The 20377-nt window shown below is 39.1% G+C and overlaps 1 protein-coding gene across 2 annotated transcripts in view; it reads right to left on the bottom strand.

The window, feature by feature from the left end:
- Nucleotides 1-20377, bottom strand: part of NELL2 (neural EGFL like 2) — a 154036-nt gene that overhangs the window by 34678 nt on the left and 98981 nt on the right. For both annotated transcript variants that reach the window (XM_026117662.2, XM_026117661.2), the window contains exons 14-15: nt 7539-7661; nt 4858-4953 (exon numbers count right to left, since the gene is read on the bottom strand). In XM_026117662.2, the coding sequence (XP_025973447.1) occupies nt 4858-4953; nt 7539-7661 (219 nt within the window). The remainder of the gene's footprint in view (nt 1-4857; nt 4954-7538; nt 7662-20377) is intronic.

The raw sequence follows: 20377 nt of genomic DNA on the forward strand, positions 1-20377 counted from the left end.
ACACTCCAGAAGCATCCACTGGGAAGCAAAAAACTTTAGGAAATGTAATGCCCATTACAGTGCTTAGTTACACAAGGTTTCTTTTCTCTTTGAAAAACTGCATTGTATTTAGGAATCTGATATAACCCTTCCGTGGCAGCTGGTATGTCAGTAAGGTGAAGAGTTACAGCTATGCCCATAAACACGAACAAGCTTCCAGTGCTAATCCACCAGAACTAGGAAGCTGCTTTGAGCCATGGGTGAATGGGCCTGCCCTGAAATCATGTTCAATCTCAGGATAATTTTTCCAGAAGATTTCAGACTTCCCCATCAGAATCAGGCTGCCCACTTCTCATCAGCTGTGCCCCATCAGTCACCGATTCCTTTCCACTCCACTGGAAGGCTCAGAGGGGCTTCTAGTCTGATCACCTCCAGCCCAATCTAATTTCCAGGCTGTATCTTTTAGCTTCTAAGCCAACAGCTGTAGCCAGTTCATCAACTATTTACCTGAACTGGTGCCAAAAGGACTGGTCTGTTATCACCAACCATTCCCATATACATCTTTCATAGATCAATGGTGAAATAGTGTATCTTCCCAACCCACACAGTGCCAAGGAAACAGACCAGGTCTCTGCTGGTCTCAGCCTCACCAAAAGTTTCAGGTGGTGCTCTGAACACCAGCAACCCCAGCTTTTCCAGTTCTGGTTTCTTCCTGTTCTAAGTCAATGGCCTGGTTCTACAACAGGAATCTGGGCATCGGCCCATCAGCAGGGACTAAGTGGGGACAGCATCATCCCTCCCAGGCCTGGGGAGGAATATAGAGACGCTGTTCAAGCATGCAGGGAGGGGTTAGGCAAGCCAAAGTCCATCTGCAGATCAATCTGGTGAGGGATATGAAAGGCAAAAAGAAGGGCTTCCATGGGTCTTTTCAGTAGCAAAAAGAAGACTAGGAAGAATGTGGGCCCACTGCGGAAAGGGGCAGGGGACCTGGTGACAAAGGGCTTGGAAAAGGCCAAGGTAGTCAATGTCTTCTTTGCCTCAGTCTTTACTGGTAAGACCAGCCTTCAGCAATACCAGGTCCCTGAGACCAGTGGGAAAGGCTGGAGCATGGAAAATGTACCCTGAGTGGAGGAAGAGCAGGTTAGGGTACATTTAAACAAACTGGAAAGACACACGTTCATGGGACCTGATGGGATATACCTGCAAGTGCTAAGGGATTGGCCTCGCAATGACAGCTGCCAGTCCTTGAGGGGGAGAGGTTTCTGAGGTCTGGAAGAAAACAAATGTCACTGATATCTTCAAGAAGGGCAAGAAGGAGCATCTGGGGAACTACAGGCCAGCCAGCCTCACCTCAATCCCTGGGAATGTGATGGAGCAAATCTTCCTGGAAACCATTTCCAAGCATATCAAAGACAAGAAGGTGAGTGGGGGTAGTCAGCAAGGATTGATGAAGGGGAAATCATGCTTGACCAACCTGCTAGCCTTCTACAATGAGAAGGCTGGCTCAGCGAAGAGGGGAGAGAAGAGGATGTTGCTTACCTTGACTTCAGTAAGGCTTTCGATATTGTCTCCCATAAAATCCTCATCGGCAAGCTGATGAAGTGTGGGCTAGGTAATAAACAATAAGGTGGACTGGAAACTAGCTGAACTGCCAGACTGAAGGTTGCGATCAGCAGCACACAGTCCAGCTAGAGGCCAGTCTCCAGTGGTGTCACCCAGGGGTCAATACTGTTTATCATCTCCATTAATGATGTGGACTACGCTGCAGAGTGCACCCTCAGCAAGTTTGCAGATGACACAACATAGAGAGGAGTAGTTGATACACCAGAGGGCTGTGCTGCCATTCAGAGGGACCTCAGCAGGCTGGAGAGATGGGCAGAGAGGAACCTCACGAAGTTCAACAGAGGGAAGTGCAGACTCCTGCACCTGGGGAGGAATAACCCCATGTATCAGCACAAGCTGGGGACTGTCTGGCTGGAAAGTAGCTTTGCAGAAAAGGCCCTTGTGGTCCTCATGGACAACAAGTTGGACATGCGCCAGCAATGTGCCCTTGTGGCAAAGAAGGCCAACAGCCTCCTGGGCTGTATTAGGAAAAGCATTGCCAGCAGGTCAAGGGAGGTGATCCTTCCCCTCTGCTCAGCACTGGTGAGACCAGATCTGCACTGCTGGCTCCAGTCCTGGGCTCTCCCATACAAAAGAGACATGGCCCTACTGGAGCAAGTCCAGCAAAAAGCCATGAAGATAATTAACAAATCAGAGCACCTGACATAGGAGGAGAGGCTGAGAGGGCTGGGATGTTTAGCCTGAAGAAGAGAAGACTCAGGAGGGATCCTATCAATGTATATAAATACATGACTGTGTGGGAGGGTAAAGGAGATGGATCCAGACTCTTCTCAGTGGTGCCCAGTGACAGGACAAGAGTCAATGGGCACAAATTGAAATACAGAAAATTCCATTTAAATGTTAGAAAAAACTTTTATCTTAAGTTAAGAATACCAAGACTCTTCAATAAGCAGTTCTTAAATATAATGTGGCATAAACAGAAGTAAGTAACATGCAATTTAAAAATACATTTGACAGCTTTAAATCAATTCTCCTCCCTCCTTGTATGTGATCACAACTAAAGATGTCTGCCTAGAAGGGTAATATCTTCTTTGGAGATAAAGTAACTGTTCATAAAGGGAAGCTTCCACCATGAATTATTTGTAATATGTATGGCTTGATCACTTGATCCTAACAAGAAGCACCTACTGGACACGGTCATATTCACTGGGAGTACACTGTCTGAAGCTCATATTTTCCTTAGTGGGTGTATAGGGCACCATGTTTATGAAAATTCAATCTTGGAATTAACCAGCTTTGCTTTTTTGTGAATGGGATAGCTCTTCCATTTGCCACTCTGAGGGTATTTCAGAGCATACGTGTTTCAAAGCCATGTGCAAGTCACTCACAATCCCACTACTGCACATTAGCATCCAAATCACCTGACGAGATCTACATCTCTGTGACTGACCTCCAACATTATTTTAATTTTACCAGCAGAAAAAATTACTCTATTTTTGTGGAGGTCCACTGGACTAGAGATGGGCCTCATCTTGCAAAACTGACCTATAAAACCGGTTTGGGGCTGTCACACTGGCTCCAAATCACAATGGTATCACTAGCTCTGAGTCAAAACTACGATGCTAACTTTATGTTAAACATTGAAATTAGATATTCAGAAAGCAGTTTCCAAAGGCATTCAAACCCAGTGAATTCTGCTGTCCCTCTCCTATGCATTTCACAAAGGGTAGAAGAGAAGGGCAGTTAGACCACTGAGAAGTGCTTTGGAAAGGCATTTGAGCCTGAATCCACTCCACCTGAGTTTAGGCCTGTATCTGAACTTCCTAAATTGGGAACAGAGGGGCCATGGGTTCCTCTCTGAACAAGGGAGCAGACACAGGACTTCCAGGGAGCAATTCAGACAAGCTAGTAAGACCTACCTCTGACAGTGGCTCCTTATTGACTATGCAAGGAGATTAAAGCAAGTAAGTTTCTAATCTACACAAGTCAGATAGGTAAATGTAAATCTAGGGAAGATGAATCTTAGCCCTGAAACTGTGCGTTCAGTTTGTTTAGCTGATAACAGTAGAATGCTGCAAGAAGCATTTAAGACAAACCACTAAAACAAGGTAGCTATTTTTATACTTGAGCATTACCTTAGCGCAAAAGTTTTTCCAAGTAAAAACATAACACTGTTGTGAAGTGACCTGATATTCTGCACCACAACATTTCCAGTCTGTGAAACAGCAAGGAATACTTGAAAACTTGCCTTTTTGACAGTTTTCTAGAAACAGATCAACAATCCAGATGCTGCTTTTCACATAGCACCCCTCATGTGCGCTATGGTAATATCCATTCAGATACAGAAGAATGAAAACAATCACATTTCTCACCTCTCAAATGGATCAGAGAATACAGAATTCAGATCAGTTTGTGTTTTTCATTAAACTGGACATATTTACAAGTAAGATGAAAGCAATACTTGCTGAAATGACCTCCTTTCCTCTGTTTGTAAGATTTATTGAAGGCAATATAGAATGGCAACAATAGTCAATCATAGGTGGCAGACTGCCCTTTTATTAGGCATAGTGAAGCCAATTAATCTAAGAGAGCTTTTTCCCTTCACCTCCTGAAGGCATGTACTGTTAGAATGCATTTGAAAATTCTACAGCAATAAATAAAGGTGCTGGAACTACTCATTTGAACTTTGAGAAATTATTTACAGGCACTTGAGATGCTAAATATTAACATTCTACAAAGTCTGCTGGGCAAAGTGCCTGCTACTGTAATTTGCATAGAACCAAGATTTAAAATAAAACTTTAAAATAAGGCTTTGTGGTACTGCCGTTCTCAGGGATAACAAGAAGAGAAAAGAATGCCTGTGAGAGAAACTAAGAATAATAGGAACACTGAAACCTGTCTTGCAGTAAGTAAAGACTGCTGAGTTAATTAAAGAAGTCTTTAAATAAAAATGCAAGGGAAGGTCGGCTAGTGAGCCAGCCACAAGTTTAGCGCATAGAAGTAATCAGTTATTTGGATTTATTTCTAGATGTCAGATTATCTGCCATTAGAGGTGAAAAGCAAGTGTACAATATTCTTCTTAATTATGGAATATCAGAACTCGAGATGTCAAAACCCATGTTCTAATTTCTATGGTCAATATGCTTCTAATTAGAACTGTTGTAATATATTCTCTTGAGAGGCATATAAGAAAAGTGAGTAACTTAGTGGCAGCTCCCTTTTTCAGGGCACACACTTAAAACATTCCTTTATTCTTGGATTACCTCAAGCATCTTTCTTGGATTACCTTCATCATAAATTCAATTATAATCTTACCAGTTTCACAGCTGGGCCCAGTGAAGCCTTGCGGGCAGGCACACACATTGGAAGCAATGCAGGCTCCTCCATTCCTACAACCATCTTTGCAAAATGCTGAAATAATAAAAGCACAATATATGGTTAAGAAGGAATTAGTAAAGTTACGCTCAACAACTTGGCAGGTGTTCATGGGCCTCTAGCAGAGTGACACAAAACACAGTCCTGTAGTGCTGAGCACAGATACTGTTTTCACCTAAGGATAGAGGTCACTAAGAGATGGTTTATAGCCCCCCTGCCTCATCGGCCAGATGGTCTGACAAGATGAAGAGGGAGATTAGAGTAAATCATCTGAAGAAAACAGCCCACATATGTGCTCCTTCCCATGCACTGGAAAGCAGTGAAAGGGAACGTCTTCCATAGCAACAGACCCTGCTTAAGTCACTGCTATTCTTCACTGCTTCCCAAATAAAGGCCTGAACCCAACAGGCACAATTAAGCACTAAATTAACAGGCCTACCTGACTCCTAAATTCAGCAATTAGATCAAAATAATAAAAATACTAATTTTGTCTCAAGGGATTTTAAAGAGCTTTAAAGCTTGTACCATTTACAGTTTGAGGTCCATCCTTGGATTTGTTCTTTGATTCACATTGGAATCTGAGAAGCTGTGCTCACATATTTCAGTGCAACATTATCCAGATACAGCCGTCAACAAGTGTGTGCCTACAAGAATCCCTTCTGCTGACACAGAAATGCAACTAGCTCTGATATAAAATATGGCAGCTGTTTAATTGCTTTGATTGTATCTGTACTATGGAGTGAGCCATGCTGTGTTCACAAGAAACTGCAGAGGAAAACTGCAGGCAAAACTAGGTGGATGAAGGTTATCACCAATGCAAAGAGTGGAATTCTGCCCAAGGGCATTGGGGTTACCCCTACGTTTGTAAACAGTCATAAGAGATATGAGGTTTGGTGTGCAGCTGCTCCGTGAGGCAGCATCACTGAAAAGGTCCTAAGGTGGACCTAAGAGAGAACATGAATTTTATGAAGTTGACCTTTCCAACTCAGTTTCCAGGCACAGGGCTTGTGAAGTAGGACCCACAGCACTGAGTGGGACACCTAAGCTTCCTGGCACGAGACAGACTGAAGCATCAGTTGGCAGCATGGGCAAGGAGAGCTGCCAAACCCATAGTGGTCAAGAGGTGCATCCACCTCTTTGAAGGACTCCAGTATCCAAGCTACGGCTGTAGGGAAGTACCTTTCTCAGAAAAAGATACACAGTCTCAGAGCCTTCTCCTGCATACTGTCTTTTGAATACCAAGAAGGGAGGGAGGGACACTTTTCTTTTACAATGGGGCTAAAGGCTCTCTGAAACATTAGATCTACAGTCAGAGCTCTCATCCAGGACACAGAAGAGCTGACACTGCTCTATGGTTAGGCACCTTTTCTTTGACCCAAAGAAGTCTCAACTACTTGTTTGTGAAGTGACACACATAAGGACTGGGGACTATACCCAAGCACAGCACAGGGCTCAGTCGCACAGACTAGGTGCTCTTCTGAGCAGAGTGACTGGGTTTGAACCTCCTTAGCCTGAGGTGGTTTTTCCCACATCCCAAAAGAGGGATAATGGCATAAATAGGGGTATTGGCTGACATCTCTTCCTCTAGGCATGCGTTTGACTGGAAGTAGGCATGGCTACTGTGTTTTACAAAGAATTCATATATATTATGAATATACAGAAAAAACATACTGGCAATAAGATGAAGGAGTAGCTAGTGCTAAGATCTTAATCAGGTTTAGCAATTATAGAAATACTGGGCTGCTTAGCCTCAATAATTTGCATAGAACCAAGATCTAAAATAAAAAATAGCAGCAGAATGTATCTACGGAATATCATCAGTGTTAATTCAGGTCTCTTATATTCTAACACCTAATAGATGGGTGGACTGAGGTGCAGTTTCAGAGGATCCTAGGTATGCCATTGCTGCAGCTAGATCACTTCTCATTTCTGAGCCAGTTCACTTACAGCTGTACTACCTATGCTGTTAGATATCCCTAAATCCTACGCTAGGAGTCTGAGGACTTCTGAGAATTTGGGCCCAAGTACCAAGTATTACCTCCTCTGATGTGAAATACAACAGGAATTATAAAAGCAGCACTGTATCTCCGGAAAAGCATCTAAGACTATTAATATAATTTTTAATGTTCACCAGTGGATGGCAATGTTAGAAAACAGGGCAACAGCTCTAGGGTAGCAAAGGTTTTGTGTACGAATGTCTACTGCTTTTCTCATTTACAATGGAGAGACACAACATACCAAACAATCTTCAGTTCATCCAAGCAAAATAGCAAGTGACTGACAGTGGAGAATGTAGATTTGACAATATTTGCACAACTGTAATTTTGTTGGTAACACTGAGTTTTCTTGAATGGGGAAGCATTTATGGAAACTCACCTTGGGACAGAAGTGAAAAGTAGTTACTCCAGATTTTAGAACATACTATTTATATTTGCATCATCCTCAAATTACTATGAATGCTGTAAAATGCAAAGTCTCTATATCCACTCATGAAGACCTTTTCCTAGGTGCTGAACCTAAATGTCTAGCATTTTGTCTGTCTTCTTCAAGGTTTGTGAACAGACTGGCATTAACTCATCCAGTTCAAAGACTGCTGAACCCCAGGGTCTTCAACAGCTTACCTTTACATATGGTCCCATTTCCCGTGTAACCCGGCTTACAAACGCAGTTGTGCCCACCCACAGTGTTGAAACAGAGAGCATTTTCGTCGCAGTTGTGCTGGTTTGTGATACATTCATCATGCTCTGAAAAGTGAAACAATAATAGTATGCTCTTGAATTTTGAATATACAACAAAATAAAAGCTTTATATAGGTTCCAATGTTAAAAAGAGACAAACACAGCAGCAGTTACTGAAGACAGGGCTAGGTGAACATGTAACCATGGAATAAACAAGAGTATACATTTTTAGCACATACCTGTATATGCTAAGTGTGTTGCAGCATAACTCCACTTCAATACTGGGGAGCTACCATCATTATATTTTCCATATTGGCTACCATGTAATCGTAAAGATTTGCCAAAAAAATGGCTAGCATACTACAAATCCATACATTAGATCTACTATAGAATTAATTCATGCCGATTTATCTTAAGCGGGATTCACAGGGTTTCCTTTGAAAAGCTGACTAATGGTGCGAGTCGCACACTCCAAACTGCAAAAAATATGATTAGCAGAAGGCAGGACTTCAAAATGTAGCCCACGCTTTCCTTCACTTCATTGTGTACACAGCTCTTGTCTTTATTCAGGTGAATTAAGTAAACTGAAAACAAAGGTCTACCTCCTGCTCAGAGTATGGGACTTTCATCATGAGGTGTTCCAGCACCAGAGTCCAATGGGTTTGACTCTTCAGTTTGGTGACTAAACTTCGACATTCTGGGGAAATACCACTTTTTGGATTAAATGAACAATAAAGACAATATGATTTTGTGTTAACCTGAAGTGTACTCCTTAATCTGAAACAAAAAAAATTATTCTGTAAGTGTTTAGGTTACTCAACATTTTAATGTTTTAGCTTGCAATTTAAAAAAAATGTAAAATGTAATTTCAAAATAAGATGCTGTAAACTATCATTTCAAAAGGTCACATAAAGTGATCCAGCATTTCTGAAATGAAATATGTTAGTCTGAACGCATCAGAATGAAATATTTCAGCCTTCTGGAAATCTTCCTTGTGCTTTCTTTAATTCATGTAACCATAAATAATTTCAGACTCTCTGGAATCTTGGGGAAAATAAAAATTACTCAGTTTCAATCAGCAGATGTGGACTAACCTGCAAGTAAGATTTCCATAGCCATCATTCTGTCCACTGTCTAGCAAATCTTATTAGTTCAGCTTATGTTTGTTCTGTTTTTCTGACCCAAGCCTTAAATCTGGAATCGGATGTTCTTTCTTCCCTGGCCTTGGGTATTTCACATTGCTCTGAAACTTCCACTTTACAAATAAGAGCTGAATCCTACATATTCCCCACAGGATGGTTGTGCAAATTAATTTGTTAACATTTGTGAATCACTATGTAAATGTGCAGCTTGCTATTTCAATACTGGCCATAAATTATAGGAGTATAAAACTAGCAAAATGGACTTACATCTCTAATCCGTCAATCGCTGTAAATTGACCTCTAGCAATGGCAATTACCAGTTTTAAAAAAGGGGGGGAAATGGCCAAAATATAGCTAACTAATTTTAAATACTGCACAAGGGTTTTTTTCTTGTTGGGTTTGAGGGTTTTTTTTTAATAACGCTTACCTGATACTGCACTTATAAACATGGACTTAAGTGCCTCTAACATCACCAATAATGCTGTTATCAGCCCTCATCCCTTCTGAGCAAGTCTCTAACTGAATGCAGCAGAGCATGGGCTGCAGGCCTCAATCCTGAAGCATAAGATTTATTTACTTTATTCTCAGCATGGATAACTGAAGCTGTTAATATTCACCAAATGATCCGGCCCTTCTAGACTCCCATTAAAATATTCGACTCTTGACTGCCTGCCACAGTGAAATCTCTTATGCTGGTTGAAACAGTATTTTTGTTAGATCAGTCCATAAAACAAAAAAAAAGTCATGATTACATAAATTAGCTACAAGTATCATCTATGCTGTAATAATACTCTGGATTTGTTGGTTTGTGTTACTATTGTGATGCTATTTAAGTATGGTATGCTATTTAAATAATAAATACTTATTATTTTCTCATTTTTAAAAGTTCTATATAACATACAATAGGAAATTAACTATGGAAATGTGAGAAACATTATGCATTCAGCAGGCCAAAATATCTTGCAAAGCCAGTATGTCAGGAGGTAGGGTATATATAAAAATACATCACACTGGTAGACTTGATTCAAAACACTGAATTTGGCAAATTAAGTATCATGCTGAACAAGGAATGTAACCAGCCACCCCAGTCCTTGGGGATGTAACAGCATCCCTGGCACACACAACACCTCTTTACTGTGCAGAAGAGTGTATGAGAGAAAAGCAGCTAATCACAGGCTGTCACATTAAAAGGAACAGCTCTAAGCACATGCCTGCAACAGCTCTGAATGCCTGTGCAGGCATCCAAAGGCAAGGCAACTGGTGCAGCCTTTTTGCCAAGCAAACTTACTCTCAGGTTTCCAATACAACAAGGTATTAAACATATGCATAACTCCACCTTGCAGAACTGTGGCCTTGAAGACCATTTGCACTGTCCTTTGAAAAAAAAGGATTATGTTACACTTTACTGTACTTTCATAATATTTAGTCTCTGAGCAGAGACAAACTAATAAGTCTTTTAAGATGATTTTTTCTTCAAGTGTATGGTACAGATAAAGTTAACCTTCTAGCAGTTAAGCAACAGAACCTGGATTCCAAGACAATATGCCTTGTTCCCTACTCTGGCAGTAAGAAACTTTGGCATCTCATATCTTCCTGTAAGACAGCTCATGGAGGATGCCTGCTAACATTTCAGCAACAGGGTCCTGCACATAATCAAAACCGTAGTATTATCGAAAAAGCCAGCGTTTCTAAAACTGTGACTATCTGCTCAAACTTCAGGTCTATTTTTCTTTTAAATCAAGTATTAGTGACTCATGAAAAATTCATGGTCCTGGTAAATGATTCTGGGATTGAAGTTTACATGTCATTAAATTGGAGGAAAATGTCTCTGAGTAAAAGGAAAACTTGTGATTCAGTTAAAGAAACAGACACTTTAAAATGGTAGCAATGGAAAGAATCAGCAATGATATTTCAAATCCCATCTAGATTTGTTGCCTTACACCATCTGAATTAACAACAATTAAAAAAAATTAAATGCACTGGTTCTTCATATTCCTTGTTTCAGTAGCAGGTAGCAGAGCAAACAGCCTACATTTGAAGACTACCTCTGTTGTGGACAGATTACACATTTGTACAGTTAAACTACACAGAAAAAATCGTGTACACAAAGCATCTTACTACATTCAGTCCCAAAACATATATGGCACACTATCCACAGCCATTTTCGAGAAACCATCAAAAACTGCTTTTTCCATAACTCTCTATTTGTTACAAGGTATGTCTGTCCAGTTTTATTAAAAATAGAAGTATTTATTTGTGATAAAAAGGGTGCCTCTCTTGATAACTGTTCATTAACTCATGCCTATTGCTTTGGTTTCCCTTTCTAATCAAACATTTGAAAAGTCACTTTAAATAAAGAGGGCATTGCAGAAACTCAGCTCAGTAATCTTCGACAGCAAACCAGAAATTGCGTAAGCAGGTATGACTATACATTACAAAGAAGTAAAAAAGCAATTATAAAAGAATAATTTAAAGAAAACTAAGAATATGGTGTCTTCTATTTTAAGTTCAAAAAATAGTATGGAAACATTATTTGCATTGTTTAGAAATGTAAATACTGCTCAAATATACTTCTGATGCTCCAAGGAGCAACGCTGAGGCTATTTGTTTCAAGCATCTTTAGAAATAATGTGACACAGATTTAACAAAATCCTTATGCTCATTTCAGTACACACCATAATGATGATGGGGACAGGCCAGGTACAACAGTATTACAGAGTCAAAAAAATAAAAATTACTGTTGCAGAGAGATTGTAATGTTCACAAACCTGAATTTGCATAAACACATATTCCAGAAAGACCAAACGTACTGGTTTCAATGATTACTTCTAAAGCTACATTATCTAATATATCTAAAATCCATTTTGCACTGGCCAGGGCTCCATGCTCAACAGTATTAAAATTCATAAAACCTCTGGTCTGGGAATTGACTGAAGACTTAAATAGAGTATTCGTATTAGCTGAACTATCTCTTGAATAAGGTCTTGCTACATGCAAAAAATTTTTCAACTCCAAAATTTGTTATTACTCCACAGTAAGTGCATATGAATGTTTCACTAAATAGCTTTCAAGACACAGATGACTTAAAGAAATGCAGAAAGCACATGACTACACAATTAATTTACTCACCTATGTATTTGTATGTGTAGCAAACAGATCATACACACACATGTACATATAAATATATATATTTATAAAAATACACACACACACTCACACATGCTTTATTTTACTTTGATTCATTATGAAATACTCCTCCAGAATATTTCATATGGTTTGTCTGACAAAAATGTTACTAGCTTATACCAAAAAAGAGACAGTTACATTCTCTAAGGTCTGGAACGTAAATTAAGCGTATGGTATCTCATGACAATCAAGGTTAACAGGAAGATATTCACAGTGAAGTACGGAGTCCTAAGGAGAGACTGCTGCTATAAACTGATGTAGACCCACTAATTCCTACACTGTATTACAATGCTTATCAGCTGGGCATCTCTCTTACCAATTTCATTATGTCTGGAGATTCCTGCAGAACCAAGTAACATGCTGTCCATGAGGTATATCACCTGTCTTCTCTTTATATTTTCCTAGTGCTATGGAGCGAGCACTCAGTCCCTCTGTCCTTTCTAGCATGTTTTTCACGATTGAAAATAAACAGAAAAGCTATATAGTATTTGCTATGCATTATTCTGCTTGTGTACTGTAAGCTTTTACCAACTTCCTGATGTTTATCTCACGCATCCAAATTTTGTAAACATCTAAGAAAAAAAAGAAACCGACAAACAGAATCCAATCCGACAGCAAACAGGATTATGCCTGAGTTGTATCAGTTACTAATGGTTGAGGAATATTATGCTGACAGTTTTTCCAAACCACTCATTACCAACATGGGCGATTAAGAGCTAAGACCACACTTAAAACACAGAAAAGCATAAAAGTACCCAAATATATAAATAAAACATGTTCCTCCAGTTGGAATCTTGTAATGCCATGCAACAGACTTTCATTTTAGAGTGAGGAATTTGTGGACCAGGATTAAATTAAATTTTTTTTAAATGAATATTTTAGATGTTTTCTCCTTAAGATGTCTCTGAATTCCTGAGTTCCAATTACTTTTTGTCTCCTGTTTCCTTCCAATTGACTTAGTATAATAAACAGAAACATGGTGACCTGCTGGCAATCTGACATGGCAGTGATAACAGGTAAGATTTACTTTAATCGTCACTACCCTACACACTTAAATACCCACTCACAGTTTATCTTAATTGCAAGCTTTTTTCCTCATATTGCTCCTGTACAAGATAAAAATTTGCATTAATTATATGGATAGTTCAGAAGACTTATTCAATTAAGATCATTTGGGAAGTGACAGATGGCTAATTTCTTTAAAGACTTCACATTAACTAGTTTAAACTCTAATTAGCAGGGTTACCTAAAGTCTCAGTATATGAACACTGTTTTCAAAGAGAAGAAATTTATTGATGATATGGTTTGGTTTTCCATATACTTAAGTTACATTTTTTTAAAAATATCCACAATTTAAATGCAAAATGGAACCCACCCTTTAAAAACTCAGTTACCATCACATGGTTCACCCTTAGTTAATTAATGATTCATGACTTCAGCATCAGTGACCACCAACAGTTGCCCTCAATTCAAGGCTGGGGATATGATAGGCAAGGTCTCCCTACAACTGTCTATTCACTGCTAATCTTGTTTCTTGATTGATTTTCACTTTCATCCACTCCTCTATGTCCCTTATCCATGCTGCTCTTGGTCCTCTTTTTCTACTTCTTTCTTCACTGCAGTCATAAACAACTCTTTTTTTGAACTTGTGTCCAGATTTTTTCTTACTTTCTTCTCTTAATTATGTTGATAATAAAAATAGCTCTGGCATGTGCATGTTCTTTTCTCAAGGGCTGCTTAGAGACCATCTTGCATTCTGAAATGCTGTTTCTGACTGTAATTACTTGGTCCATTGTTGTTCTTTGGGGATAACAGCTGCCATCATCTTATCCAGATGTCTACTTCTCTCTTTTATTTATTAGCTTATTTACTTACTCTATATTTGGTGTTAATATGATAAAAAAGAAAAACAAGAGAACTGTAACCAAACCTTAGGAAGAAAACACGGTATCCCTTTTCGTATTCATTATGAGAAAGTGCCAGGATTGCATTATATTTATACTACTAAGAAGATATAAAGGGGAACCTATGTTATTAGCAATTATTGATTAAGGAGTAAGAGCAGCTGAAAAATACTTGATCGAGAGAGCGCAATACCAAGAACATGTGCCTGCTCTCCTTGAGGCTGTCTCTGAGGTCAGGAGCGCTTTGGAGAAAGCTCAGATGGCTGCGACTCTGAGGACACTAGAGACAGACAAGATTGGGCTGGAATTCGGGAGCTGCATGTGTGCAGCTCAATCTATTTCAGTTTAAAACTAAGTGAAGTCTGGCATGTCATGTGAATTAAACTGGAACTGTGCGACACTGATTTATCTCAAAGCAGGTCTGCAAAAAAGCCCCCCAAATGGACAATTATCTGACTGATGGGCTTTGGTCCAGCATAGGGGCTCTGTGGCTGACACCTGTAGAAGAGCAGATTAGAAGTATTTACAAATGAGGATATTTTGTTGGCTTACTAAAAAGAATCTATTTTTGTGTGTCTGCATAGCCTTTGCCCATAACCAGCTGGACAGACAAACACCAGGAGAGCTACTTATTTTGGAGGCTTATCTCAGCATAAAGAGTTAGCTGAATCACACCAGGAGGCTGACTTTGAGTCTTGCTCACTCCTATAACTGTGTTTTTAATTATAATTTTAGCTACCTTGATCTTTGGTAATACCTTTATGGGTCTTAACTGGCATAATTTTGTTTCATAAACAGAAATCCTGACACTTTAGAGGTTAATTTTGTCACCTCATTCAAAACATCTCCCACTTCTATGTTCTTTACTCACTAGGAGAACCAAAACTTTTAAAGTATGCCGTGTTCTTTAACAACACGAGAACATAAGAAAGATTCTGAGGCCGATAAAATCCAAGAAAAATGCTGCATGTTGATATGCAAATACATCTTTTTTTTAAATAAGGAAGAGGATACTCTAATCCTAGCAAAGAGTTTTTTGAAAACATATTCTAAGATTTTCACTTTTTTTTTTAAATTATTCAACAACAGACTTTCCTCTAAAGAAAACAGAAGTACTACTTCACACAACAAAGTGTGCAAGAGGCATAAACATTTTTTTCTATACCCTTAATTACACTTTAAGACTTTTTTCTTACAGAACATTATGCAAGTGATTTTCATATAAAAACTCTCTTATTTTTTGATTATTCCAAAACTGGAATTCTGGATTTTTCTCCTAAACTGAAGAAATATATAACTGTTATCTACAAGTCTTTCTGCATTGTACACTAGTAATTCTAAACTATATAACTAATCATGGCTTTTATGGCTCTAAGCAGGGTATAGTCCCACCCAGATCTTAAACTGAAAAGCGCAACACACAAGCTGAATGTGAACCAGTCCATCCTTCCTGTGGTATCTCTTCAACAAGAAATCAGTATTAAGATCTCCTAGAACTCAGGGAAGATCAAAAATATTCTCCATCTCAGGTGCAATGGACAAGGCGATGGCTAAAATACGTATTTCAAGTCAGGTCTACCACTGCTTCACTCCACCTTCCTCCACACCTCTTGAGCAAACCACTTAAACCTACTTTAACCCACCTACGTTTCCTCATCTTCAAAATTTGTATTTTATTTGTGATTTCCCATTTCATAGGTGCAATACTGAAAAATATTCATGTTCCTCTCATGGAGGGTTCTACTTTAATATTAATCATTATTGCTTCATATAACATCCTATGACTTTTTACACTTTTTAACCATTTAAGCAGAGGAAATCTGTTGAAGAATATGTAACATAACAGCTAAAATAAAATAAGCTTTAATTTCCTTCATGTCTGCCATTTTCTATATTCCTTCCTGAAGGGAAAAGTTCAAGGGAAGCATTTTCTAAGGCACTTAGCAGAGGTCTAACTGTTTCCCCTAAGGGAAAGACTGCAACTCCCACTGACTTCAATGGCAGGACTGTAATGCAAATCTGAAATGATTTTGAAAATCCCACCTTAAGAGATTTCAGCCTAGACATCAGGTCTGTGACCTTGTCACCCATTTCTTTCTTGCCTTAATGCAAACTGATCTCTTAATATCTTGTCTCTTTTATCACTGACATTTTTTAAACAATGTCTCTATCCTTTAAAAGATATTTCATCATAGCCTGTGTTTCTCCATATATTCCTTTTACTTTTCTTTTTTTTTTTTAATCTAGGCAGATACATTATTTGTTCCTAGATAAATCTTTTTCAATTCCAACCTGTACTGTAAACCTCCCAGGTACTTATGATAAACTGATGCTTTCAAAATCTTCTATAATGCTGTCAAAAGTGACAATGAGAGCAAATTCTGCATCTATAGTAGTGATTCCTACTTTATCGCTAGTAGAAAAACAGCCAGCCTAGAACTGTAAATATCCTACTCCAATTTCCTCAGCCAGCTGAAAACTGTTTATTTTACTACTTCTCCTAATGCCAACTCTTTTAATATATTGTTTCCCTACCAAAAGACTCCATGTTATACAAGTCTGCCACCAGCAAGAGATATGTGTATTGGATACTTGGCCTCCATCTTGCACATCTTTGTTATACAGGGGAACCAGGAAAGCTGCTAAGGCTCATAGCTTCCTGTCTATTCTCATATCTCACGGTTGACAACTTACAGATGATCTACATGTCTCAGCAATCAAGTGCTGTCCAAAGTTGGTTTGATAAACTATAAAAGTACTCAGAGCTCTCTGGAAACAGTTGGCGCCACTTTTCTATTCTTTTGGGATATCATCATGACCAGAGTTGGCCAGCTCATTATTACAGGAGGCTGCCAGGGAACTTGCAGTTACACCATACAGGACCCCTGCCATGATGGAGGACAGTGCTTGACTGGAGGATAGGTGAAGAAAATGAGACACACTACATTGGTGGATGTTGCTTTGATCCTGCTCTTGCTGTCCTCAGGATTCTGGTGCAACTTATCTAACCATAAATACTAGGGAAAAAAATCTGTTCTCTTATGCAGCAGAGCAAGTTCTTGATACAGGAGATGGTTCACCTTAGCTCCCCAGTGGTAGTGTGCCACAGGAATACAGATGACTCACTGGGTATCTAGAAGGGCAGCACTATTTTTGATAAGGCAACTGTAGGACTTGAACTCACTGGGGAGGGGACTTCCTCCAGTGCTGCTCACCTAATTTCAGAAAGGGGTCTCTACTTGAAAATGAGGACAGAGATGTCCCCAGTGAAGGTTCAGTGAAGATTCAGTGAAGGGAAAGCAGAATGATACTGATACTTTGCCCTTAGTTCTGGCCTGTCTCTAGTGATGCTCCTAATTTTCCCTAGAGCTTATTATGCACAGTAGACCTCTGCACCCAAGCTGTCTTTCCTGGGAACGAGCGTGCCTCGGGAAGAACGGTACAGCCCGTTCTCAGCACATCACAGCGTCAGGGAAGCGCTAGCACACAGACCCAGCCTTGGAAGCCAGCAAGCTCCCTGGCTTCTGCAGTTTAGACACAGCCCTTGATGCCAAGAGCTGGCAGCGGTGCTGCAGAAGCGGGCTTGGCTGCCGCAGGATACATCTGCGCTGCTCTTAGCAAAGCACAGCACAGCACAGTAATGGAGACGCAATGAAATTGGCTTTCACATTCCTCTTCCTCCTTGCAACACAGGCTAACTTACTCGTTTCATAGGTAGATCTTGCAGCCCACACTGTATTTTTGTTGCCAAAGTTTAACCGCTGCTGCCAAGCACACTTACAAATAATGATTTCTGTACTTACATAAATGAATACGTGTATTTGTGTTTTATATTGATAACTAAATGTTTGCATAAGTGCATGTTAACAAACTTTACATATTTGAAAAATTCTACCATCAAATCTTCTGTCCTACTTAACGGCACCATGAATTACCCAATTAAACAGAGACAAGACTGATATTAAGTCCTCAGTATTGCTTGAAACACAAATTTTGAATTTAGAATTAAACCATAGAGTTAAGAAACAAAGCAAATCCTAGTCATATATTCCATTTTTGTAATACTATTGTCATCCCAGGATGAATTTGGCTTTGCGTTCCTCTGTTTTACAGGTCTGCCCTTTGGAAAGGGGATGTTCAGATGTTGCAAACAACTTTGGAGCACACTAACTTTAGGGTGGGTAGTAAGTGAATAATCATAGCATATTCACAACATAATGAAATCCCTGTTCAGGCTACAATTGACCACATTCTCTTTTTACTCCACAAACGTTAAAATGATGTAGCTAGAAGTTACATTGAATTCCACCTCCAGCTCCACCTTCTGAAAAGCTAGAAGGAAAGTAATGAATTCAATTTACCAAACATGCACGCATTCCACACTTATTAAAAGCACAAGAAAACAATTAAAAGGGATTACTCTTGATGGAGCCACCTTTCCAGAAATCAAGAACTGACCATCCATGTCCACTTTGAACCTTGTGAAATCTTTATCTTTTTTTTTTTTTTTAAATGCACCATCACTAAAAGACTCCACAGTTTTCCAAACCCCTGAATATCAAAGTTAGCACTGTGTGACAGCTGCTATGTTCCAAACTCGTCACATTTAGTGGTCTGTAACAGGGTAAATGACACAATTACCTGCTGTAATTCCTGTTGCTGACAATGTATTTTCCCTGGTGATTGGTTTATAAGATTCAGAGCTGCTTATCTTTGTTAGTCCAATCCAAATCTCCATTTGCACGTGACTTCAACATTAACTTAGTAAGTATTTAAGAATTAGTTTCCATATCTGCCAAGACAGATATTTGGGATGGTGAGGACAGTAAAAATTCATCTTCTATTACATGGCTAAACAGTCCAACACACTCTACCACTTTAATGTTGTTTTGCGTTAGAAAATAAGCATTTATAATGAAAATCTGCTTTCCATGTAAATTAGATGGTCATTTGTTTTATTAATATATTACAAGACACACTCACTGAAACAGGTAAATAAAATGAAGGAAAAATGCAAATAAGTAAATAAGGTAAAAATTATGTGATAAACATATTAAGATATGACTTCTCATGAAAATTTTAAAGAACACTTATAGAAGACAACAGTGACTTTGATAGCACTGTGAGTTACAGGCTAATCAAGCTAGCTGGCTGCAAGTATTTCCTTGGAATACCTTTCACTTTTAAAATATAAATTAGGTAAAAATCCGTGCTATGTTTCTTCTATGAATATATGCATGGCAATCTAAAAAGACTGCAACGTACAGGGACTGTAGACAACCGCTGTAGTCTTTGTGAGAGGATTTAGAAGCTTATCAGAAAAAAAAAGAAAAGAAAAACTCCTATAAACCTTTAGGTAGAATACCCTGCTCTTTTATTTCTAAGCCTGTTGATACAACTCTCAATGCAAGAGAAATATCAAGACTTTCACACTGTTTTTAGTGATTTGGTGGGGAAGGCCTCCATTTTTGCACATCCAACTACATAAATCATAAAGGGGGCTAATTTTAGGAACGTAAATTGACTACAATTTTTGCAATGGTTTCTGTTTTCAGTTTTCTAGTTCAGACCTGAAGATGCCTCAAAACCACTAATGTTTTCTAAAAAATTATGAGAAGATAGAACACTTCTGTATATTGAGAATTGCCTTAAAAAAAAAAATCAAGCATCTTTTAGAAATGCAATGTTTTCAGAAATACTGCCTCACGATATGCATCTTAACTAATAAAAGTGAAATTTCACCCCAAAGCCTTGGGATTATGTTGCAGAGAAGCAGTTGTACCTGTTATGTTGTACAGTGTAAACAGTAATGCTTCCTATTACATCGACCTGACTTTTCAAATTAAAGATGACGATTTGGCCAGTCTTTCTCTGAGCATCACCAGAACAACCCCTCGGGGATGTATTCTGATATTTTTTTTTCTCAGTATGGCAGTATTTGTGCCTCCTTGTCAGCCTGCCTCTCCCAACTGCCACAGAGAGGCCTTACTGTTGCTCGGGCGTCTTTGTTCATGTAGGTGAACCGACAAACTCAGGCAGGGCAAGTTCTGGAGCTGGAACTACCTTTAGACAGCAATACAAAGACAGAAAAAGCACCAGCTTAGCTTTCTCTAAATTATTGGTGCTATGCATTTGTGCAGGCCCAGCCACGGTCTGGCTGCAGGATCATCAGCAAATTTCAGTGCAGAGTAGAAGTGACACGCAGAACGACAAACATAAGCCTTTCTTTGGGATTACACATAGGAACACAGATACCGAGTGAGTCAGTGAAGTGGATAAGCCCAATATGTTTACTTTGTGAGCCAAGACGTTTCAGGGTAGATTTCAGCATAATTTATGTGCAAAGAAGCACTAGCAAGTACGCAGCTCCTGCTGCGGTTAACAGGTTTTACGACATGGTTAAGTATGGCCACTATTCCAGCACACACTGGAAGAGAGGTCTGTAGCCCTAAAGGCTACTTCTGAGTTCTTTTGGCTGCAGCAATAAGCTTTCAGTTTGAAAAAACAGTTCGATGCAAAGTTAATTTGTTTCAGTAAGTCAAAAATAATC

The sequence above is a fragment of the Dromaius novaehollandiae genome, chromosome 1 (genome assembly GCF_036370855.1).
Source record: "Dromaius novaehollandiae isolate bDroNov1 chromosome 1, bDroNov1.hap1, whole genome shotgun sequence".
NCBI classification, from domain to species: domain Eukaryota; kingdom Metazoa; phylum Chordata; class Aves; order Casuariiformes; family Dromaiidae; genus Dromaius; species Dromaius novaehollandiae.